The sequence below is a fragment of the Kryptolebias marmoratus genome, linkage group LG4, assembly GCF_001649575.2.
Source record: "Kryptolebias marmoratus isolate JLee-2015 linkage group LG4, ASM164957v2, whole genome shotgun sequence".
Classification (NCBI taxonomy): domain Eukaryota; kingdom Metazoa; phylum Chordata; class Actinopteri; order Cyprinodontiformes; family Rivulidae; genus Kryptolebias; species Kryptolebias marmoratus.
This window is the reverse complement of record NC_051433.1, coordinates 6,402,664-6,427,129: the sequence shown is the minus strand read 5'-3', so window position 1 is coordinate 6,427,129 and position 24,466 is coordinate 6,402,664. Positions and strand designations below refer to the sequence as shown.

At 36.7% G+C, this 24,466-nt stretch overlaps 4 protein-coding genes and 1 long non-coding RNA gene across 5 annotated transcripts; 2 read left to right on the top strand and 3 right to left on the bottom strand.

Moving 5' to 3' along the window:
• LOC108231574 lies at window positions 1-4,844 on the top strand. Its single transcript, XM_017408662.3, has 6 exons — window positions 1-268; window positions 2,102-2,698; window positions 3,024-3,134; window positions 3,314-3,375; window positions 3,833-4,093; window positions 4,263-4,844. The coding sequence occupies exons 2-6, from the start codon at window positions 2,110-2,112 to the stop codon at window positions 4,299-4,301; spliced, it is 1,062 nt and encodes a 353-aa protein (XP_017264151.1). The 5' UTR covers window positions 1-268; window positions 2,102-2,109; the 3' UTR covers window positions 4,302-4,844.
• Window positions 4,845-6,302: 1,458 nt separating this feature from the next.
• rplp2 (ribosomal protein, large P2) lies at window positions 6,303-8,086 on the bottom strand. Its single transcript, XM_017408648.3, has 5 exons — window positions 7,974-8,086; window positions 6,940-7,063; window positions 6,807-6,855; window positions 6,622-6,720; window positions 6,303-6,431 (listed from the first exon to the last, which is right to left on the bottom strand). Exons 2-5 carry the CDS (start codon window positions 7,060-7,062, stop codon window positions 6,355-6,357), a joined length of 348 nt encoding a protein of 115 aa, XP_017264137.1. The 5' UTR covers window position 7,063; window positions 7,974-8,086; the 3' UTR covers window positions 6,303-6,354.
• A 1,040-nt stretch (window positions 8,087-9,126) lies between these two features.
• On the bottom strand, window positions 9,127-10,029 carry LOC108231583. The gene is made up of 2 exons (XR_001808411.3): window positions 9,874-10,029; window positions 9,127-9,755 (listed from the first exon to the last, which is right to left on the bottom strand). It is a non-coding gene; the product is annotated as an uncharacterized LOC108231583 (long non-coding RNA).
• A 1,725-nt stretch (window positions 10,030-11,754) lies between these two features.
• Window positions 11,755-13,986, bottom strand: LOC108231580 (adenosine receptor A1-like). The gene is made up of 2 exons (XM_017408666.3): window positions 13,408-13,986; window positions 11,755-12,588 (listed from the first exon to the last, which is right to left on the bottom strand). Exons 1-2 carry the CDS (start codon window positions 13,758-13,760, stop codon window positions 11,955-11,957), a joined length of 987 nt encoding a protein of 328 aa, XP_017264155.1. The 5' UTR covers window positions 13,761-13,986; the 3' UTR covers window positions 11,755-11,954.
• Window positions 13,987-18,666: 4,680 nt separating this feature from the next.
• Window positions 18,667-20,677, top strand: LOC108231554 (adenosine receptor A1-like). Its single transcript, XM_017408642.3, has 2 exons — window positions 18,667-19,038; window positions 19,231-20,677. Exons 1-2 carry the CDS (start codon window positions 18,710-18,712, stop codon window positions 19,871-19,873), a joined length of 972 nt encoding a protein of 323 aa, XP_017264131.1. The 5' UTR covers window positions 18,667-18,709; the 3' UTR covers window positions 19,874-20,677.
• Window positions 20,678-24,466: the final 3,789 nt, after the last annotated feature.

The window sequence follows — 24,466 nt, the reverse complement described above, 5'->3', positions numbered from 1 at the left end:
GACGTGAGGGGCGAAAAATACACAGGTAAAAATAAAAAAAATTAAAAAAAACTCTCCTTGTCTCCGCCCCGATGTGGACTCAGGTGACTGGAGGCAGGTGAGAGAGAAGCAGTGACGTCACCCAACATGGGCGGAGCTGGAGCGTCAGGAAACAGGTCGCTCCTCTCGGAGAGTCCCTCCAGATGAGATTAAACACCTTTCCAAGTCCACCTGTCGGATTAAAACCCCAGACAGAACCCGTGGAGGTGAACGGCTCTACCAGCTGAAGGTGAGTTTAAACTAGCAGCTGAAGATCTTCAGGTTCCTCCTTTCAGCTCTTCTTCCTTCCTGCACGGTTCTGAGCAGAATCTGCGTTTATGCAGCTTTAATAATCATGTTGTAAAAACAAATAAATAACCATAAAAGTAAAGAAGTTTCATGTTTTAGAAAATATTTTAACAATTGTGTAGAATAACAAGAATATTCTACCTACACGGTGTTCAGTATGGTGTTTAATTCACTTTCTCAAAGGTGAATAAAAGTATTTCCGGGATATTTTTTTTTTCTTATACAAACTGTTTATGTAGATTCACTGTGTGTTAGAGCTGAGTTATTACTTTCAACTAGCTGTGGTAATTAATCAGTTGACTAGTTTATTGACTATTTATTAGGTTCAAATTTGTGATAAAAGTCTGTTGTTACTTTGTGGCTTACACAGCTTCTTCTTTTAATTAAGTAACATTTTAGAATTTAAAAATAAGAAATTAAATACTACATAGAACAGTAAACTGTTATTTTATTTTTTCATTTTAACTTTATATCAACCATATTTGAAAATGCTGTTCTGTTCAAGAAGTAGGCTATCAATAATATTCAGTCAATCAAAACTTTATATATACAACACTTTTCAGACAGCAGGCCATCAGATTGTTAAAGGTACTCACTGCAAAGTCATGAAGACTGGTCAAATGAAAAGCAGTAAAACATATATATATATTCATTTCAATGGTTAATATGACCTTAAATTAAAAATTTGTTATCAAAATTTGAACTACCTCATGCGTTTGTGTTCCTATGAAAACAGACGAATTGACTGAAAATCTGTCAACAATGGAGCCGTTTGGGATTGAGACGTTCTTCTGTATCGATATGGTGATATGTATTTATGCTCATATTTGTGGAGTAAAGTATGCAGATAAAAATATCTAATCTAGATGTCTTGGAACAGCCGTGTGGGTTTGAATGCTGCAGTTTATATTTATGATGCTCCACCGCCCTGGTTGATCTCCCGTATTTATTCTTCACAGTTGTCCTACTCGTTCTTCCCCATTCACAGCAACAAAAGATTCTGACATATTTTTTTTTTGTATCCTCATACTATGGCCAGGCTAATGTAGGTCAACATGTGACTCAAGCTTTGTTTATTTGCTTTATTTTCATTAAGTGTGAACCCGCATTTCAGAATTGCTTGTATCTGGAAAACTACAGAAGTAAACTCTTTCAGATTTTAGTTCAGGATAGTCTTCTCATGTGTTTGATTTGCATCTTCTGGTAGTTTATTCCAGAGGCAAGGACCATCATGATAAATCAATCCTTCACCATATGTTTTAATCTCCAAGTAATAAAAGCATGGACTAGTGTCTGTGTTGGCTCAAGAGAGAAAGAAATGGTTATACACTGGAGACATTTTTCAAGGAATAAAATCCAGTTTTAACAGTCAGTTTGATATGTCTCAAAGTTGAGGTCAGAACTGAAGACGACTCCTAGATTTTTGGTCCGACTACGAGGATTTGTTCCCTGGGCTTGTAGCTTTACTTCAAAACCTTTACTCTGAGTTTACAGATCGATTATTAGGGACTCTGTTTTGTTTTGTTCCAGTTGAGTGGTTTGAACGATTTAAGTCAAGTGCTAAAGTGACTTAAGAAGTCTGTTTTTATTGGTTTACTGAAGTCAAGCATAAATTAGATGATTGTCTACTAATAATATCATTACAATCAAATGATTCAAAGCTCCACAACATTTTCCAAAAATAATAAGTAATAATAACTGATTTATTACTTGAAATGACTCAGATTTGAGACAAAGATGGTTACGTTTTGTATGTGTGTTCTCTTCTTCTCAGACCCCACCATGGACGCACAGAGAGAAAAACAAAAGCCTTCTAATGGCGAGCTCATCTTTGTGCCTCATAAAGACACGATCCGGCTCCTGGAGGTGTACGTCAAGCGTAGCCTCAGCGTGAATGATGGCGCCCAGGGGCCAAAGCGGGCAGGGAAGAAAGAAAAATGGGTGACCATGGCCAGAAGGCACCGGCGAACCTCCAGCGATCCCTCCCTTTACTTGGCCGGCGAAGAAACACTCGAAGACGCTAACGTGTTTCCTGCGGTCGAACCCCAGGCAGATCTGTCTGACAGGCATTTTGATGATTCAGAGAAGCCAAAACAGTCAAAGAAGAACAAGAAACCTTCATTTTGGAAAACTTTGTTTGGCGTTTTTACACGGAGGAATGACGAAGACAGCGATGAAGATCAAAACGGTCCATCAGAGGTTTCTGCCGTCTCTGAACCTGCGACTCACATCCTGCCGACAACTCCGGTTACTTTGCAAAAGAGGTCCACGAGGAAAAGTTCCCTACGGAGAAAAATGTCAAAAAGGCTCTCTAAAAGAGGAAGTAAAATTATTAAAGATCTGAATCCTGCTGATATCACCGAAGTGGGAGGCAAGTCTGGTTATTAACCCTCTCTGTGATGTTTGTTCAATTCAACCCTTTACAGAAAAACAACATGAACTCAACAAGTGGAAAATCACATTTGCATCTGTGAAAACATGTTAAATTTAAACGTGAAACATGTTGCACAAGTTTCCTGTGTGATTTTGGAACTTGTTCAACATGTTGACCAGATCATGTGCAAAACTCAGTATACTCATGTAGTTTTTATTGGAAGGGTCCAGCTTCAGTAAAAATACAGTTCCTGATGTCATGTTGCTTTGTGTGCAAGCTGTGGTTATACGTGTTCACTAACACCTGAACTTCTGCTTAACAGCTGTCATCAGTGTAGAGCCAACGTATGCATATTATGAAAAAGTATCAGAAGAACTGGAGAAAATCGTGCATGAAGTCAAAGAAAAAGAGGAAGCTACGACTCTTTCAGATGGTAAGAAACAACTTCTCTTTATGTTAGTTTAGCAGGGTTTAAAATAGCTGGCTACTGACAAAACTGAAAATGAAAGTTACGTTAAAACTGGATTATTATACAAGTAAAAGCTTGTCATAAATATGAAAACTTCTTCATCACGTTATTGATCCCTACTCTTTGTTTCTGTTTGGTTTCAGCCGAGGTTCTCAACAGGCTCATCGCTTTGACGAAAGAGCAGGGTGATGCCATAGATGACAAGGTTGGTTTTCCCTCATCCCAGTGGAAAAGTGTCCGCTGAAGCATGTTTCTGCAGCATTTTATAACTTTATTATACTTTCATGTTAATCACTCAGATGTGGCAAAGTTCAAATCACATATCAATGTCAATGCCGACTCAGCGTTCACGCATTTTAGCTTTTATCTATTGCTTGCTAATTTTATCTTTTGCTTTGCAGGTTTTAACCTTACTAATTCAGTTTCTTTAAAAGATGAAACAGTCAGTCCAGTGAGAAAATAGATGCCAGATTAATCAGTAATGTAATGGAAACGATCATCAGCTGCTGCTCTGTTAAAGCGTCCCTACTTTCAAAGTAATATTTCTTAAGCTCACTGATGGTGTCACTAAAAAAGAAATAAAAAAAGACCACTGGTCTCGCTGTAATAGTTTTATTACATCAAAACACTCCTGACAATCCTGCTCTCCTTATCTCCTCCAGCTAAAAGATAACCCCACCTTGAGCAACTTCTTCCAGCGACTGACTTACTCCTCCTTCCAGAAGATGGCGGACGCTTATCTGGATAACGAGGCAACAACAATCCACAGTCCTCCCACCGTGCCTCCCACGGCGCCCGAGCTGGTCAAACTGGCCTTCACGCTGGACTTCACTGCCCGGATTGCAGGGCTTTCCAAGCAGAATGTTGGCCACATCACTTGTCTCGGGAACCGCTATCTGCAGGATCGATTCAAATACAAACAGGTGAGGAAACTGATAAAAAAAAGAACTAAACTATCAGGGCAAACATTTGCTTTTCTGTATGTTTAAACCATGTTTTAACCAAGGTGGGTGCAAATGTAAAATGAATCTGTAGCTCCTCTTTGGTGTGAGAAAAGTATGTTTAAATATATATATTTTTTGTCACTTGCAGGCATGTACAGATCATCCATGGTCCGACAGCGATGACTGAGCCACACAAATACAAAACCGAGACAGAATTTTACCCTCAGCTCCACATATGTGATAAAAGACGCTGCAGACACAAATTCCACTTTATTCATGCATGGATAACATCTGCTCAGAGCTTATCAATCACACATAATTTCAAACCTGAGTGGAATTTCATTCGTTTGTGACTAATAAGGTGAAGGTGCTCAGGAAGCTGAACTCTGAGAACACAAAGAGTGTTTTTGTTTGGTGAAGTTCTCCTTACAGAATGTGATCTTAATGAGCCCGCTCACAAGGCCGTGGTCCTGCAGAAGCACAGTAAGAATTACAAGTAGGTGATTGACAAAGCAACACTACAGAAAATCCTGTTTGCCAAATTGAATTGTCTATTTGTAATAATACAAAAAAACTGTAACTAGCCTTTTATGTGTAGGCTAACCAACTGTGAGCACTTTTTTTAAACCTTCATTAACTTTGACTGAATAAACTGTGACTGATAGTGTTTATTGTTATGAATGCTGGCATTCGTATTATCGTGATTTTAATAAACATGTATGTACCGTTATCATGTTTTACTCCTTAATTCATTTATGAGCACAAAAGCAAAAGCAAAACTGTACATGGTTCGTGACAATATTATCCACTATGTTCCACGAGATATACCCGTCCTTCTCTTTATTGATGTAAGGTGAAACCACACAGGCCTGAGTCACGCTATTCAAATAACTGGGGCATACATAGTTGTTTCGACTTGTTTTGGAAAGAGCCAAGGCACTTTGATGTGCCTTCTTTAAAATGTATTGGTTGAGCAACAATATGACCAAGTAAGTCATAAGTAAAAATGGTTTCATTTTCCGGGTTTAAACATTTTTAAAAACTGTTTAAAACAGCCCTCAGAGATCGCTCTTGTGCACAGGAATGTGCTTTGAAAAAACATGAAACATCTTGTGGTAGTTGCATGAAGAGTGTGATCTTATCAGCTGGATGTTTTGTCACAGATCATGTGCACACAAAAAAACATTCGATTATAATCATAAATCTTCAGCTAAGAGTGTCACATAATCATGAGACCGAAGACACATCTGTCAGGTAGATGACTAATGCGTGCGGTGATCTCAGCTGCAGACTGTCTGTATACATCTTATCAGACATTTTGTTTTCCCATCTCTTCATGTTCTGCAGCGCATGCATTTACACTGTATACCTCAGAAACAACTGCCTGATGAACATGGAGCCGTACAGTTCCAGTTCAGATTCAGTTTGAGCAGTTCAGGTGTCTGTCAGGTAACAAACAGCGAACAAGACGGTTAATAGGAAAATCAGTAATTACACCACAAAGCTGACAAATTGTTCTGACTAAGCAATTCTATAATAAAACTTATTGTGTGATTTTAAAAAAGGATGAATTATGAAATGATTATTGACTCATTTCACAGCACAAAGTGGAATCTTGGCTTCCCGCCAGTCAAACAGCCAAGAATAAAACTGGCTGCTCCCTCTGCACGGCACCAGCACTCCACTTTCAAACTGCAGCTTTTATGTTGCCGAAAGTCTGAAAATCCAATTTGACCGGGAGAGGTTTACACTGTGGGAACTGAAAATTACAGGAAGTTTTATTTCGATGACAATATCCAACCACCTTCACCTCTTCTCTTTTCAGGTTGTAGAACTGGTTCGTGGGTTTTCCAGTGACCCAACTGAAAATACCAACATCACGAAGTATTTGAACAATGAATAAAAGTATTTTTCCAGTCAGCTGCCCTTCACATAGTTAATACAGTTAATACACAGACTAGTCTTTGAACTTATTAAAGAAAACACATATCTGAGGACTGACTTTGCGTGTGGCTCATTGCCTGATTCAATATGAGGTTACAGTGTTTGTGGTTTCATGGATTATGAGACTGAACACATGCTGGATCTTGATTGCCTAATGGTGTCTGCTTGCCTCATCTTGACTATTCTTAGTGTTGATGAGAATAAATCATATTTTTAAAACAAATGAGGGTCTAAAAGACAGTTATTTGTGTAAACCTTTTACATTTTTATTGCTTTTTGAACAAAGAGAAGGCAGATTAATCAAAGAGCCCGAATCCCATATCCTCGTCTGACTCTTCGGATTCTTCTTTCTTCTCTTCCTTTTTCTCTTCCGCTGAAAAAAGGATTAAAGTCAAAAGTTAGAGGTGGAGAAGAGTTGGGACGAATATGTAGCTCCTTTGACATCTAGATGTTATGTAAATTCAGTGAAAAGGGCAACAAAAAGCCTTAAATGCAGCAAACTAAAACTAATGCCATTTAAATCTAGCTGTTTTGTTAATTTATGCTTAGAAAAACATACATACCAGCAGCAGGTGCAGCTCCAGCGGCCCCACCACCAGCAGCAGCGGCGGCAGGTGCTGCTACAGCGCCACCTGCTGGTACAGAGGCTAACTTGGAGAGGCCTGCAATAAAAAGAAACCCCTTTTTTAGTCAACTTAAACGTGAAACATGTCAAACTCAAGAGCTGTGTTTATTACAAAGCGTTTACCTGAGTTCATGACTTCATTGATGTCCTTTCCATTCAGCTCACTGATGACCTGTTGAGAGAATAAGATTATTAAGTCCAACATCTACAGAGAAAGTTATTTTAAAATATGACAAGCCACCAAGAGACGTCGTACTTTATTCAAGCGTTCGTCATCGGCCTCTATTCCCACACTACCCAGGATGGCCTTCAGGTCTTTTGCAGAGGGGTTGTTGTTCCCACCAAGGGTGGCGAGGAGGTAAGCGGCCACGTAACGCATTCTGAAACGAACACATGAACGGTTTGGATGTAAAGACATTCAAAATAAAACATTAACAAAAGAAAGTACCACTGCAAAACCTGAAATGAACTGAAATCTTCAAGAATTCTTAACTTATTATTTTTTTAGGTTAATCAAGAACTGCAACACACAGGTACAAACAAATGTGAACTTTTAAAATTATATTCAGTTCCATCATTTTAAAGAAGCCTAATTTACTGTCAAGATGAGCCAACCTGAACTCTAAACTTACTTGTGTGTGTATAAATATGCAAACAAATAATCTGGATTAAACTATAAATAGTTATTGATCGTTAATATTTGAAAACTATCATGCATAGAATATAAATAACTGTGATAAAATAATCACTAACGCTAAATTGCAGGCTATTTTAGGCAATGTTTAAAATTTATTGCTCATGTCAACCTTTGGATTAATATAAAATACACAAATAAGTAAAGACTGAAATGTGTTTTAGTGATATTAGTGACTAAAACAAACCAGCAGAAATCAAAGCAAAGCCTGAGGATTGAGTTTTGACACATGCTGGTGTTTCGGGTTAGCTTGGCCATCATTGGCTTTTATTTGCAACATATCAGAGCAAGTTTAATAAACACCACACACAGGTCAAAGATAAGGTCACTAAAAACCAGCTGCTCAGATTTAATTTTTACAGCTTCAGCAGACAGTAACCCATTATTTCTCAGTGTTAAAACGTGTCCTCAGTGTTGTGTTTCACAGCTAACAGAAGCATCATGGCGGCCCGTGTTTCCAACTGACCATTTCTGCCTCCGCGCCGGTCAAAAAAACACATTAAATAGAAAATAAACTCAGTAAAGCGGAATAAAAACACAACAACACACAAGACAACCGACACAATGCAGCTCAAAATGCGTATTTTGTGGCTTACTTTAAAGTCTAAAGAGACACGAAACGTCGGTCACGCTAGGAAATCCGGAAGAGGGCGGTAGGCGGAACCGGAAGCTAAAGGAGACTTGCTGCGTTGATTTGATTGGTTGGTGCGAATGGCAGTTAAATTACGTCAGCGCTTTAGACGTAGTTATAAATATGGTTGTTTTTCTTACGTATTTAAATCTATGTTTAGTTTAGCTGTGTAAAACAAAAACTGCAGCTGCTGTACTACTGTGTTATAGCCACAATGCTACAATATTAATGATATTAATTTTCTTTACTTTCAGCATATATATCTGCCTGTGATTATTGTTAATATATACAAATGAAGGTTATATACAGCTTCTTATTTGTAAAAATAACAACAAAACAGCATTTACTCTACCCATTGTTTAAGTTATTTACTTGTTACCACTCAGTTACAAAGTAAAACCAAAATAAAAGGCAAATTTGTCATCATAAACTGAGCAAAGCAATCTCATTTTCTCATTTGTTTAATTTAGACTAGTTTTCTTGTTTTAATATATGCACCTTTTTAATTTGATGTCATAAATTTGGGGCAAGGGGATTTGCTGATCTGTGTTTTTAGGAACTATATACATATATATATATATATATATATATATATATATATATATATATATATATATATATACTTACTTATTTACTTACTTACTTACTTATTTTTTATTTATTTAGTTTGTTTGATATACCGTCTTGCAGCATTTTGGCATTTAATATGTAAAGTTACTCCTGCTATACTTTAGTGCAGTGAAACAGCATCATCACTTCAGTCTTTGACCTGTTAAATGATGGCAACTGGATAGTTTCCATTATTTAAAAAAAACAACTTATTTTGCTTCATTAGACTGTTTTAAATTGTTTTTTCTTCTTCCTGTTGTTTTCTAGTTTACCTACATTGATAAATGTAACGACAAACAGTAATTGTGTTTCTTAGTCATGCTTTGAGTCTATGTTTTTCTTAATGTACTGGCTAATGTACATTAGCCAGGGGGCTTGAAGATTAAAATCAAAATAATCCTCATGCTGTACATGATTACAGTGCTTTTTAAATTCTTTACTCCTGTTCCAAGCTGCCAGAAGTATATGACAAAAAAATTAATTCACAATAACGACGCAGAGTCCCAAAACACAGTAAAATCTACGTGCTTCAATATTTGATGTATATTCTTTTGGTGACAATCAAATCAGACAGGTAGTTACACACACACAGTCTGTTTCCATCATTTGACAGTCAGAAATAAACAGTGAGATTATTTCACAAGTTAAGATGTAGATGTAGTTTCTATTACAGTATTTCTATTACAGTAGTGTAACCAAGTTTACTTTCAATACTACCTGAAATTCAGAACAGATCACCATTCTTAAAAAAACAATCTTACAGTTCGAGCAGCTCCTCTTGTCTCTCCTGTGTGAGGAGCCAGTCAAACAGAAAGATCACAGAGTCTGACACAAACTGCGCCATCTTCTTCACGTTTGACACATACCACATTTTATAGCTGCATTCACACAGCAGCACAATCAAAAAGAGAACCAGAAACCCGAGGAAGATGCGGTCCATTAAATAGTTTGCCTTTTCTCTGAAGGTCCACTGCTCCCATGGCTGAGTGCGCCGTCTGTCTCCATGTTTGCTGAGGTGCAGTAAGACTTGGAGTTCGTCGTTCAGGTCTTCCTCTGGAGCCTCTGGGTCTTCGCTGCTCTCGGCTCCATCAGTGGTAGTCATTTTCTAGCAGCTCTGCGCTGCTAATGTTAAGTTTAACTGTGAGGTTCGAGAGCATAGACAAAAACAAAACTTTGCATCTTTAAAAAAATAAATAATTAAATAAAAGTAAAGACAACATTCCTAAAAGTTTTGACTTTGAGGATTATAATCTTACCTTGAAGAAGATTAGTATTTTAGAACAGATCGAGACAAAAATATGGACCCAAAATTGAGACTTTTGCCTTTTTGTTTCCACACCTATATTGTGTTTCTGCTCTTTCAGTCAGTAAAAGCCTACGTGAGACCTCGGTCACTACCTCAAGGACTGAAGATTAAACCAGACTCAGCAGTTTCAAATCCCTCAGATGGATGAAGGTGACAGATGGTAATACACTGTAGGTATTAATGAGTCCATGACTAACAAAACAAGACAAAGAGGGATATTGAGAAGGCTTTTAAGGTTTTTAAATTGAAGAAATGTAATAAAAAATCTCGGAACAGTTTTGTTTACAGCACTCTGCATTTGGTGTTATGTTTATAAAAAAAAATCTTTGGTTGTTTTTTTTTTTCTACCCTAATTCGATATTTTTAATTTATTAAATATACGAGTGTGAAATGAGCAGAAGTCAGACTGATGACAAAGCAAAACTATTGCTAGACCTTTAGCAGAAGTTTTATAATAGCTTTACTGTTAGAATAAATCAGGATAATGCTCTTCAGTTAATTTGCTCAAATGCTCCAGCGCCTTTCACCTCTCCACCACAGCTTTTAAAATATGGCCTCGACAAGCTGAACTACCTCAGCAGATCCCTGCTTCTTGTGATAAAGACTTGGGCTCAAATTGCTTGCTTTTGGTAAAGTTTGGTTCCATTTAGAAAAGTAACTTAATTATTAATTCGCAGCTTTCACAAGACCTTATAACTCTTCATTATGCTGAGTGATTTCCGCACACTTATTGTAGTGCAAAATTGTAGTTGCCATTTTGATTCCATGCTGGTTATTTATGTGATTCCTCAAATAAAAAAGTATAAGAATTTCAAAAAGAAACACTTTGAGCAAAATGTACTGCTTAGAGAAAAAAAACAACATGACTTTTACATGTGAAAATCACATGATTTTATCTGTGAAACATGATATTTTAACACATGAAGCATGTGTTTTGAAACATTTTTAACATTTTCACATGGTTTTCAATGAAATTACAAGCGGAAAAACATGCTCAATTCATGTTTTTTTTCAGTAAGAGCATTTTCAGCCAGTTTAACACCAATCCCATTTTAAAACTGTGCAATGCATTTCTACAGAAGTGGAAATGCTCTGTCTAATCATGACTTTATAACAATGATTTATTTTTATCAGTCCAACTAGTAAATCTACATTATGTTTTCACTTGCCTTTGTAAAGTACAACATTCTGAGGGAAAATATATAAAATCCCCTATGCTTTAAACTGTAAACTTACGATAAAACCATTGATGAATGGTAAATTTTGCAGTGGAAGCTAACATCATACTTGGCAATCAGAAAAAAAAAAAAAGACTTAACACCAAGTTATTATTAACATTCATATTTGAAAGAGACATCACTGTGAACTGGACCTGTTAGCAGGAAAACAACATAAATTTGATAACATGACAGTTGTTTTCTTTCTTAAGAACTGTAATGTAAAAGAATAAACTCTTCAAATGATTTATTTGATACAGATCATGTCTGTGTTTGAGTAATGTTCTGTTTACCATCAGCCTCTTTGGGACAACAACCATTTTATGATCATTTTATAACTTCAACGAGTTAAATTCAAAGTAATTTTCTTGCAAATTTTGTTTTACAAAAATAGTCAGTTTTAATCAATGTATCAAAATATGAAAACTGGTGAATACCCAAAGTTAAGATGGATGATACAGCATGTTCCACACACCGACACACACACTTAAGAGTTCTTTAATTAAAGAAACTGCTGATTCTGAAGAGTTCTGAAGCAACAAATGGTAATTATGTTGAATGTGAAGCACTTAACACAGCACTAAAACAAAACAAAACAGCATGGACTGATGAGAATTTAATTCATTGGGTTTATTTTTTCATAGTTGGCACTCAGACATATAAGTGAATCAGAAATGAGCATGTCCATGGACTCGTTAAAGTGCTTTGTTGTTTCTTTTTTTGAATCGGTCTTCTGAGATTCATATGATCTCATAGTTTTTGTTGATGTAACCTCACTGGGACTACATCAAAGAAGGAAATCCTGCAGTCTATATTATAAATTTACATCTATTTTTTCAGACATAGCTATAGGGCTGGTAGGGCATTGGGTGGGCTCCATCGGCCTACACAACATGCAGCGGCGAAGTATTTGGATCAGTGTGAGACGGAAACGCTTTATCCTGAATGCATAAACCAGCGGGTTGATGGCTGAGTTCGCATGTGACATGACAATTCCTATATTTAAAGCAATTTTTGGTATTTCACATCCTGGGCAAAAGAGGGTAATGCAGTTAATGATGTGTATTGGTAACCAGCACACAATGAAAAGAAAGAGCACCAAGGCCAGTGATTTGGCCAGCTTTAGCTCCTTTCGGAAATACCTCTGTCCATCACAAGTGGCCTCCGCACGGCGATTAAGCTGCTTTCGGATCACTCGGAAGATCTCCCCATACAGAATAATCATTATGGTCAGTGGTACCACCACCCAGCCAAAGAAGTTAAAGTACACCATGTAGTCAAACCTAATCACATTTGGGAACGTGCAGACTATCTCACTGGAGCTGCTGAGATTTCTATTGTTGAGGTTATTCCAGCCGATCATTGGAACCAATCCACTCAGAAAGGAAAGCATCCAACAAATACAGACCACCACGCACGCCCTCCCCGGGGTCATTATGATGCTATACCTGGGCAACATAATAGGAAAAAGAAACGTTAGTTTTTCCAATCATCTAAATGCACACATTCAACAGTAATGGCATTTTTTTGAACCCGTGCCAAAGCTGATATTTCTCAGAAGCATTTTCTCAAGTGCTAACATTTGACATTAAGGTCCAGCTGATAAACAAACATTACTACAAGCACTTGCCAACTCTCTGAGCAAAAATGTGCCTTTGTCAGTAATTTCGCTAGAGAAAGACATTTAAATTTGCCTAAAAGGTTTTGGTGTCCGGCACATTGATTTGCATAAAAGCAGACAATGATAAATGGTGCTTGGATTAACATACAGAAATTCTTCCTTTTACTGACTTTTTGAGGTAACCCCCAACCACTAATTTAACCATTAACAAAAGGACAAACTAAATAAAATCATCAGTAAAAGTACCCAAAATCATTTGTTATGAGGTAATTATGAGAACATAATCTTTCAATAATAGAGAAAAGAGTTCTCTGACTATTGTCAATAAATTATATCAGATTGTTTAAATGCCCACATTTTCTCAAAACATATTACATAGAAGGAAGACTTTGAATCCCTTTTATATTTAGAAAGCTATAAGTGTTCTCCATTAATAATATTTAACTTTTCCTGAACTTTCTATCATTCATCTTACAGTTAGTATTATTTATGGATGTTTCCATCACAACCCCTGTCATTTAACACATTCTTTAATAAACTGATCTTTACCTTCTCATTCCTTTAGTTAACATTTAATTTTATGTTTCAAAAAATGCAGTTTTTCCAATTAAAAGTGTAGCCTTCTGGTGGTGAAAGAGTTACTCACTTTGTGGGGATCTTGATGCGTAGAAATCTGTCAATGGCAATCGCCAGCAGGGAAAGGATGGAGCTCTGGGTGATGCTCAGCAGCAGGCAGGAGAGGATGAGGCAGGTGTAGAACTGAGTTTTGAATTCCATATTGATGACGATGGCCACAGGGATGACCAAAGCTCCAACAGCGATGTCAGCCACGGCCAGAGACACAATGAAGATGAAGGTGGTGTTGCGGAGAGCCCGATTCACATACACCACCAGCACAACCAGAACATTCCCCAGGACAGAGGCCACTGCAATAGCTGTCTCAATGGAATTGTAGATTATGTCCACATGTTTCTGTGGCATGACACCAGGAGATGTCATTTTTATCCCTCAAAGATCCAACTTATCTTTACTGGGATTGAGCAAAAAAGAATAAAAAATGTTCAATCTTCTCTCCACTTTGGATTTTCTTTCAGCAAAAACATTTTCCATTAAAGATATAGTTTAGCTGAGATACATGTACTTTTCTTTTCCTCCCACATTTGAGTTACTGCTCTCAATAGATCGCTGGATGATCAATCCTTAGCAACAAATAAGCTCTGAGGAGGACCGGGTACCAGTGCATCTCCACTCTTCTTTACTATCTCACTCCCTCGTATTCACTCACAAGTCTGTATTAAACGAGTCATAACTTCAAGGGGAGGGACTTTGTTTTCTGCAGCACTCTGCAGCAATACTTCTGCAAGCATTAAGAGTGTCTGTTGGTGACTGAGCACTTATGTGCATGTGTGTGTTTTGTTTGTTTTTTGAGAGGAAATGTGTATTGTAGCTAAGCTGTGATAATGGAGATTCATTAGAACTGATATGTTCTTTCTTACTGCATAATTGAGTTCAAAAAGAAAATAAAACATCACTGAAAAAACAAGAAAACCTCACGACTATAACATGAGCAACCATTTTTTGAATATATGTATTTTTTAAACCATAAAAGAACAGTAAAAATGACTAAGAAATGTTTTAAAACTTTTAATCTTGCATTGCTTAAACAATTCCACACTTTCTATTGTTTATTTCAACAAAATTTACCATAAAACTCAAATGGTAACATTAATCACATACTAACACTTTGTCTAATAGCCCATCACAGAATGAAAAAGACTTTGGCAGCAAGTATCACTGAGCAAGCACTGCTCTGGTCTGTAGTTGCTTAAAGGAAGCGGATTGATTATCGTCTTGTAAATATATCTTGTTACATCACATAAATTAAAATGAAATAAATGACAACAATGACTCTAAACCTGATTTTAGGACATTGCCTGTGATCCTAGGTTTGGTCAATGAAAGCTTTCTCAGACACTTAACTGGTTTTATTGTCATCACTGTGGCTTTCTGTGGGTTATCACCTCAGAGACACAATAACAGGTTCAAACAATAAACCACTGCACAAAAGATTCAACCCATTCTTTGTTGTCACCTGCCACTAAAAGATAATGATTTACCTCATATCTGTGTGTTTGTGGATCTGTCTGTTGTGTTAGCAAAATATTGTATGTACCACTAGACAAATTTTAATTGAACGTGCAAAAAGTAATCACTGGATGTACATCTACAACTGATTAACGTTTTGAACCAATCCAATTCAAGATGGCTGCCACAGCCGACTGACCTTGTAAAACACAAAAATGGTGATAGTTTTACAGAAATTGTGCTGAAATTTAGCGCGGTTGTCTCTTATCGTCATTCACAACACATACTCCAACTGCTACTCATTGGACAAGACTTTTGCTTAAAACAGTTTCATTAAATGTTGGCGACAAATGAGGCATCAGCGAGGAGGGAAACCCAAATTTTCTTCTCCCCAGTGACACTCTACAGCTCCTCCTGGGAGATCCCAAGTTGTCTGAGGATATATTATCCCTCTAGCCAGTTCTGCATCTGCCCTGGGGTCTCATCTCCGAGGGAAGTGCCAGAAAAACCTTCAGAAGCATCCTAAACAGATTCCCAAAGCATCTCACTCTCTTTAAGCTGAGACCAGCCAACCTACAAAGGAAACTGACTTCAGCCATTTATTTTTAGGATCTTGTTCTTTCAGTCATGTCACAAGTGAGGGTTGGACCAGTAAATTGGGTAGTTTATGTCATAATTTGGGTTTTCTTAATAGGACTCATATTATATTAAGACTAAAAGTTTATGATGCAGCTGAAATTTTAAGTAACATAACAAGGAAGAGCTTACAGAAAGGCAAGAAGCACAGGACCAATCCAAATCAACTGAGAGAAGGGACCCAAGAGTCCAGACAACAATAGAGTCAGATGTTAGACTGGGTAAAGAAAGTAAGGATCTTATATGGGCTGGGAAAGGTGAAGACTGAGTGACTGCAGCTGGGCTGATAAGCAAATAAGGAACAGGTGAGCTATGAGCAGAAACCTGGGATCACAGCGAGAAATGATAGTCAGTAACAGGAAATCTAAATACATCTAACACACAAAGAAACTCAGAAACTGGAAAAAGCAATGAACACATGACAAGATATAATAAAAACTGAAAACACCCTGAATATAAAGAATAAGGAAGGAAAACAAGAAAAAACAATAAAGAACACCTAACCCTGCTGTATGTAGTAACACCCTCATTTCTGCAAAATAGGCTGGTGCCCTGAAAGAAATGAGAAAATATTCAAAACTTCACAGCACAGAATTTAAAACAAAATAAAATCTACAGTTTATGTAAACCCTTGTAATTCAGCCTTTTTCTTTTGTTTTTAGCTTCATCTCGCAACAGCCCATGCAATTTATCTTTCATGTCAGTCTGATGTGAATAATTAATGTCAGATGAAGAAATCACTTTCTTTGGTTTCATGAATGATTAATTCCTAATTTCCGGTATAGTGTCTATGTCCTCTTGTCAAAGACCACCATGTGAACAAACAGACAAACAAAACAAAACAAATAAATTGACTAGTTAGTTTAGTATTGCATTATGCAGATGCCCAGCTTGTGGAACTGATAGTGTACCTGAGGGGGAACTTTATTATAGTATTTGTATAAAATGTTTACATAACATCTTAAAATGACCCTCTTACAATATGTGTTATGAAGTAAAATCCTTTTTGTCTTGGCTTTACGAAAACCAATCTTTAAAATTCCTTATCCAAAGAAAATCTTCATATATTTGGCATGTTTAAGAAAAAAAAAAGAAAACTTGACAGAAAAATTTTCATTACAAGCAATAATTACAATTGTACTATGATAATTTATTGGACTGTTATTCATCCTTGTTTGGTTACACAACATCATTATCTATAAACAGTAGTAATAAATTTCATTATGAGCTTGCAGGGATCCATTTGTGCCTCTTCAAGAGGGACTACATGACAATGAAAGCTCTATTACCGGTTCCAATTAACAACATTATACTCAACATCCTTACAAAGCATCCTAGCTTAATATTGCGTTTATTTTACTGTGACATAATTATGTTGATGAGCCAGTGTGTCCATTAGTCTATAGTAATCTGTGAATTTTATCACTTTTCTAAAAGGATATGAGGGCTGAAAATATGAAGACAAAGGAAGAGGAATCAAAATCATGCAAGGAGTCACTTTGATTATTAAATTTACAACCCCAGTTCCAAGTTGGGACGTTGTGTAAAATGTAAATAAAAACAAATTTGAAATGATTTGCATATCTCATAAACTCATATATATTCACAGTGGAATATAGCAAACAACTCAAGCATTTGAACAAAGAAATTGTACCATTTTTAGAAAAAAACCCAACACAATTTTGAATTTGATTGCAGGAACAGAGCCATGTTTCCCTCTGTGAATCCTCCCCTCTTCTTTCAGCATCAGTCTGAAAACATTCAGGAACTGAGGAGAGCAGCTGCTGCAGGTTTTGGAGGGAAATTTCCTGTTCTTGTCTGATGTAGGATTCTAGCTGTTCAGCAGTCCTTGTCTTCTTCACCAGCTTGTTTGTTTCATGATGTGTCAAATGTTTATAACTGGTGAGAAGGCTGGACTGCAGGCAGGTCAGTTCAGCACCCGAACTCTTCTGCTATGAAGTTGTTATAATGGATACAGTCTGTGGTTTAGCACCGTCTTGTTAAAATAACCAAGTCTTTCCTGAAAAAGACATCATCTGGATGTGAGCATTTGTTGTTCTAAAACATGTATAAACCTTTCTGCATTGGTGGTGTCTTTCCATATGTTTAAGCTGCCCATGCGGTCTGCACTAATGCACCCCCATACCATCAGAGAGGCAGGTTTCTGAACTGCCAGATGATCCCTCTTCTTTTCAGCATGGAGGACGTGGGGTCTGTTTACAAAAACAAATTTCCAGTTTCAATTTTGTCTGACCACAGATCAGTTTACTACTTTGTCTCAGTCCATTTTAAATGAGCTTTGGTTCATAGAAGATGGCGGCGTATCTGGATGGTGTTCACATCTGGCTGCTTCTTTGCCTAATAGAGCTTTACAGTGCCAAACTTGGTTTTTAACTACCAACAAAATATGAGTTTAAATAAACAATTTTAATACATTAAAATAAATGCACTCCTTGAGTTGCATCGTTTGTTTGATGTCTTACTAGAACTGATACTTCTGTGGTCTAAAACAGAGACTAATTTCTCTTAAGTTTTTTCTTATTAATGTGCAAAAGATGGAACAAATCTAAAAATGTTGATGTTTTTTATGCTTCTCTAAAAACCTTTGAGAAATGCGATGGGACAGACTTTCTTTGAAGGTTAACTTCTCTACTGCTAATCTTCCCACTCAGCTGTCTGTCATTAGAAATTTCAAGTTGTTTAACTTCAAATCCTCTACGTCATTGTGGTGCAGTGATATTAATCGTGCAGCATGTTCTACTCTCTGTAGATGAGGGTTCTTGGAAATGATAAACAAATTAAATACAAAATAAAAACCATAATGACTGCAGTGCATTTTACGGTTTTAGAAACTCAACTAACCGATGAAGAAAAAAAGTTTCCTCTGCCAAAGTTTCCGTTTCATGTAGTTGAATGCAGTAAATGTTGTGCCACAAAACTATGAGTCAGCAGTGTTAATTACATTTATTCAGCAGTTAAAAGATTTAATCTGGCCAAGTAAATTTGCTACCTACAATGTCAAATATTTTATCTATGAAAAGAAAATCAAGTGCAAAACTTTCACCATTTAAAAAAAAAAAGATTTGAAGGTGTTATAGCTACTCAAAAAAAAAAAAAAAAAAGGGGGGGACTTCCTTAAAGTTTCTGCAAAAGCACGAGACATGATGAATATCACACCAGTGAACATCATGCCACTGACCTGCAAACATCAGCCTAATTAGAGCAGCATGGACATGGAAAAAGGGAATTACACGGTGATAGAAGTCGTCATCGCTGTGATCTGCTGTCTGGGTAACATGTTGGTGATTTTGGCTCTGTGGAAAACTAAAAGCATCCAGCAGCCCACCTTCTGCCTTATTGTGTCTCTGGCTGTGGCTGACTTCATGGTTGGATCTGTGGCCATACCGTTGGCTGTGTTGGTGGATGGCCAAGTGGAGACTTCATTCCACGTTTGTCTCTTCATCAGCTGTGTGATCTTACTGTTGACTCTAGTTTCAGTCCTCTGTCTGATGGCTATTGCTGTGGACCGATACCTGCGGGTATTCACCCCTTTCTGGTAAGATGTTTTCAAGTTTGTTAACTGGCTTTAGTTCAAAATTGATCTCTCACAGCATTCACTGCCAAAATGTTGTGTTTTGCTGTTTGTTATTTCATAATATTTTTATGTGATATTTAAATTTGCTATTGTTTTTAACACTGAAGACAATGCAGAGTTGATTTTACTAATAATCAGTGTTGCTCTTCATAGGTACAGAAGGACTGTAACATGGAGACACTCCTATTTTGTGGCGGCCATATGTTGGCTTGTTGCAGTACCACTGAGTTTCACTCCCCTGTTTGGATGGCACACAGACCCACCTCAGTCTGGAATTTCTACTGCTCTTTGCCGGTTTGTAAATGTGATCCCAATGTCCTACCTGGTTTACTTTAATTTTATTTTGTGTACTTTGACGCCGTTGTTGGTGATGACTGTTTTGTATAGCCATGTCTTCTCTTATATTCGAAAAAACCTTAGAGAGAAACCAGGTAGCAATGCCAAAAATCAGTCACAAAATTACCTGAGGAAAGAGAAACAGCTGGCAGCATCTCTGTTTCTGGTCTTGGCCCTGTTTGCCGTGTCCTGGCTCCCCCTTCACATAATGAACTGCATTGAATACTTCCAGCCACAAAGCGTCACAGAAGTAGCTTTCTATGCTGGCATTGTGCTTTCTCATGCTAATTCTGCTGTCAACCCGATTGTTTATGCATTTAAAATAAGAAAAATCAGGAAAGCTTATTTAAGATTCTGGAAACACTTTTCATGTGAAGCAGAAAATCAAGCGTCTCAGACAAGCAAGACAACAGATGACAAACCCAGAAGTAACATGAACAGTGAGAACAAAGACAGCTGAAGGACTTTATCTACGGCTCAGTTTTGACTTCCTGTTTTGCTGCTTTGTTAAAATGTTTATCTTTTTAATCTAACAGCTTTTCAATGATGCTTGTGATAATGGTTTGTAGTGAAACTTTGAACCAATTTAGACTTAAGCACCAAATCATCTTCAGTGTTCTCTGAAATCTGTGTCCAGCGTGTGTGTGTGTGAACATGTGTGTGTGTGTCGCAGAGGCAAGTAGCTACTTCCACCTGATATGAAACTGCACAGAAAGTTTCACATGTAAGTTTATCACTGAGTTCAAGTTTTCGTTCCCACGTTTATAAGAGAAAGTGCAAACTGTGGTAGAATAAAGGTTTGTGGTGGTGGTTTTAGTTTAACAGAACAAGATAAGCTCGTGTTTAAATATTTAAAGTTTGTTTTGTAATTGCATTTGGCTGATTCACATGTGCATCTGACAGCCGATACAAATTTCGTAACTTTTGCAGTCTGACATAACAACAACCAACCATAATGACCAAAGTATTATGCCATGTAGTCACACATCTTTGTAACATTATTATTATTGTTTGAGAAGTTGCTTAAAGAGGTTTTAGATGGTCATGTTTTACTTAGCACTGGTTTTCCAAAACCAAAAAACACAGCAAATAAGACAAATACAGAATAATATTATATATATATATTTTTTTTAATATTTTAAAATAAAAACACGAAAACTTATTTTTTTATGTGTTTGTTTTTAAATGTATTGCTATTGTCTTTGTGTAGTCTTATGGATGTTATTCATTTTGAAAGTAGTTTTTAATAAACTTCCTGTTTTACACGTGGAACGCTTATTTCGACTTCCTGTTGAGAATAACAGAGAGAAGAGGATCGGTTTACAATTTGCAACAAAGATAGAAGTCAAGAAAAAAAACAACTAAATGTGATTTCAAGTCAGAACATCTAGATATTATATCAATATTATAAAGGGCAGCAGGAAGAGGAAACCACATTTTGGTTTGTTATAATATATTTGTTAATATAAGTAGTTTTTGTTGATATTAAGATTGAACAACAGTACCTATCAATTTATAAAATAATAGTTGCAGAAGTTTAAAATGAAAATGACTTTGCTTTTTCTATCCTTTACAATTAATTTGACATTGTGAATAGGTTTTTTGCTGAAATGATGCACACACATTAAAACCACTTATGCATCTCTTCCTGCACACAAATTCACACTTGAACAACATGTGGTAAAAATGTTCACACATTTGCTTATTGCTTCATATTTCAACTTGTCCCTTCCTCCTTATCACTTCCTTTGCACCAGTTCACTGATAAATATTTTGCGGTGACGTTTGTTACGATTGCTCTTCAACTTTCATGTTGATTTCATTTTATGCTGAGTCTGTTGAGTCCTGGAACAAATAGTGTTTTTGTTTTCAAATAGCAGGTGAGTGTTTGCACCTATTTGGGGTGATATTTGGGAGTGGAAATCAGGCTTATGCACAAATGTAATGACTGTTAGAGAAAACCACACAAATGCACTAATAATGGTAATCTGAATGCATGTTTATCGACACAATTTTCTACATGATGCTGCACATACAGTTATACACATTACCCTACAAATTCAGACATACACAGCAGTTTGGAGAAATTCAAGAGTAATATTAGTCTTCGGCCACATGATGGCGACTGAGCCGTTGCTTTGTCATTTATTGTACCTCTCAAGGAAGGTAATAGACTGTATAGTTATCACCTGAGCAGGACTGGCTCCATCCCACAAACTATACAACTTACTACCTCACCTTGCTAGGCCCAACTTCAAGCACATAATAAAATCATCTAAAACAAGATTTTAGTTCTCCAAACATTTTCAGTTGTCTCTCTAAAGGTGTGTTAAATAATTTGTTAGACATATATATATTTATTTATTTGTTTAATTCCTTAATTCATGAAGCTTCCCATCTGCACGAAGTCTTCCGTGTCACAGAAGTTCATCCTGTTTCCCCAGGAAAGACAGTAGATTGTGTAGTTATTTCAGAAGGAGGCTAAGCCCCACAACTATTCAATCTACTACCTCAACCTTAAGGACAGAGAGGTTTTATAGGCGGGAGCCGCCGAGCTGTGAGACACAAAGAAACAATCAGTTGTTATTTAGTTACAACATTCACAATAACTAAATCGAGGTTGTAAAATCACTTAGAAGCTGTTTGCATTGAGGGATTTCAGGTAGTTCTTTATGTGATTAAACACTAGTACTTTATGTTGTTTCTTCTGTCATAGGAAGTTACATAAAACATCCTGAAAGCATACACACATGCTATTAAACCAAAAAACAAACAAACAAAAAAATAGCAAGTCTAATAATTAAATTCAATTGGGATTTTTTAAACCTAAGTGAATTGTTGCATTTCATTATTGCTCTTTAGCATATGATAATAAAAAAAAATTCTTATTGACCTGTGTGTTAATTCATTAATTTAATTTATTTAACATTTATTTTACCCAGAAGGTCGACATTCAGATATATCATCTCTTTTTTCCAGGGAGCCCTGGTGAAGATGGCAGCATAAATACAAATGAACAATAGTCATATAAAAGTCTAAATACAAAAGAAAAATACATAAGTGAAAGAGAAATTTCTATACAAATAGAATAAAATCAAGAATGAGTTAAAACGTGAATCATATAAGAAATAAAGATATACAATATCAGATCAGTATATGTCATCATGACTGATTAAAAACATGGCAAAACAATTACAAGTTTCTTTTAGTGCAGGTTTTAAAATGTGGAGAGGAAAGTGTCTGAAGGCTGATGGTTTTCTGAAGATTATTTAAGAGCTGAGGGGTCTAAACAGTAAAAGTAGTTTTTAGAAAAAAACAAAACAAATCAACTTTATCACCAAAAGAGTGAGTCAGTTTTTGAATCCTGAGCATCAACTAAAATAAAGATGGACAAAGTGATTTCATCAGCTGCCACTATCCAAATCTGAAGCCAAAATGTCTGTTTTTTGGGGGGTGCTGTTGGTTTTTTAGTCAGGGATGTGAGTCTGTACCATCAATATAACGCTCCACCTCCTTCGCTAACAGACACTCATGTCCTCATGTCCACCACAGAAAGAACATGACACTTTTTAAAAGCAGAAAGTAGCAAATTAAAACTAAACATATCTTAAACACACATATTTAAACATATAGCAACAAGGGAAGAACAATGTGAATCAATAAAAATCCATAACAAAAATCAGAAGCATATATATTTTATTTGTCAAGAAAATGTCCAATCTGGTTACATGGGGAGGCGTGGCTTAAAAACTGTACTGCAGCCAGCCAAGTAGGGGGCGCTCATCCTTCGTGGCTTCAACTTCAGACTTCTGGTCCTGCCTGTAGTTATATTATGTCAAACAATCCCAAGTCACCAACATTCATTAAAAAAAAATGTACAAAGAAGATAACAATTATTGAATTTAGTTGCTGTAGCCTTTAAAAAGGAAAGACTCAAGTCAAGTGTTAAATAAAAATGGCTGATAAAGTAATTTAGTCCCTGTCATCTCTACAGCCAGAAAGCAATGCATAAATTAAAGGAGAAAATAAAAAAAAAGCTGAGCATTTTTATTATCCTATGACGTTGTTTGGTAACCATAACTAACACATAAAATGGCCCTTCTTGCAGTCCCTGTCTATAAGCTTTATGTCTCTCTCTTTTCCAATAAATTATGGTACAATAAAGAGAATTTTGAGAGCGAATGAAAAGAGCTGCTTCAGCCCACCGTAATCATGCCTTTTATTTTCCTGAGATGCTTTAATAGGAGAATTAAAGGGTTGACATCTGGAAGTTGCCCTTTTACCTCAGTGAAAGCCACTTCATGGCCATTGAAAAGAGGTCTGTTTACTGTGCCAGCTCTGGGGCTGGAACAGGCCGGAGAGCTGTCCAAGTCTGGACAGGGCCACGCTCTGACAGAGGGGACTGAGTCCAGACACCGTGATGGGAGACAACGATACTCAAGTCATGCAAAAGCTGAGACGCTTTGCATAAATTATCATGTGAACGACGTTAGCTGAAAGGAGCCGCAGAGCAGTTCATTAACAGTTTGAATCCCTCTTCGGCCCAATTACTGCCAGCAGTGATTGAAACGTTTTGGCAGCCTGTGCGGTGGCAGGGCATGCTCAGTGGGGCAGAATGAAAGGGCTTCAGACAGAGGCATTAACTCAGATGTTGAATTAATTAGATGGTAAATTATATTGGATTCTTCTAACTGGCTTGTTAATGCACAGAAAGAGAGAGGAGGAATCAGCAGGAAAAAGCTGAGCAACAAACTCATTTCAGAATCAAACATTTCAAACATAATCAGATTCCAAATCATTGATGTCATGCATATTACATTATGATTTAAGCAGAGAGAGAGCTAAACATGAAGCTATTTCTGTGAAAATTCAGTGTGAATGCTGAGCTGCTGAAATCTGACGAAGAAGCTGAAACTGAGCTGAAAACTACATTTAGAAAAATGCTTGCTAAAATCACTAAGTTAAAGCAATAAAATGCAAGCTAAAATCTAAAAAGCAGTAAATTGCTAGCTGCTAAAAGTACTACAAACAAGTAGCAAAAAGCTAGCTAAAA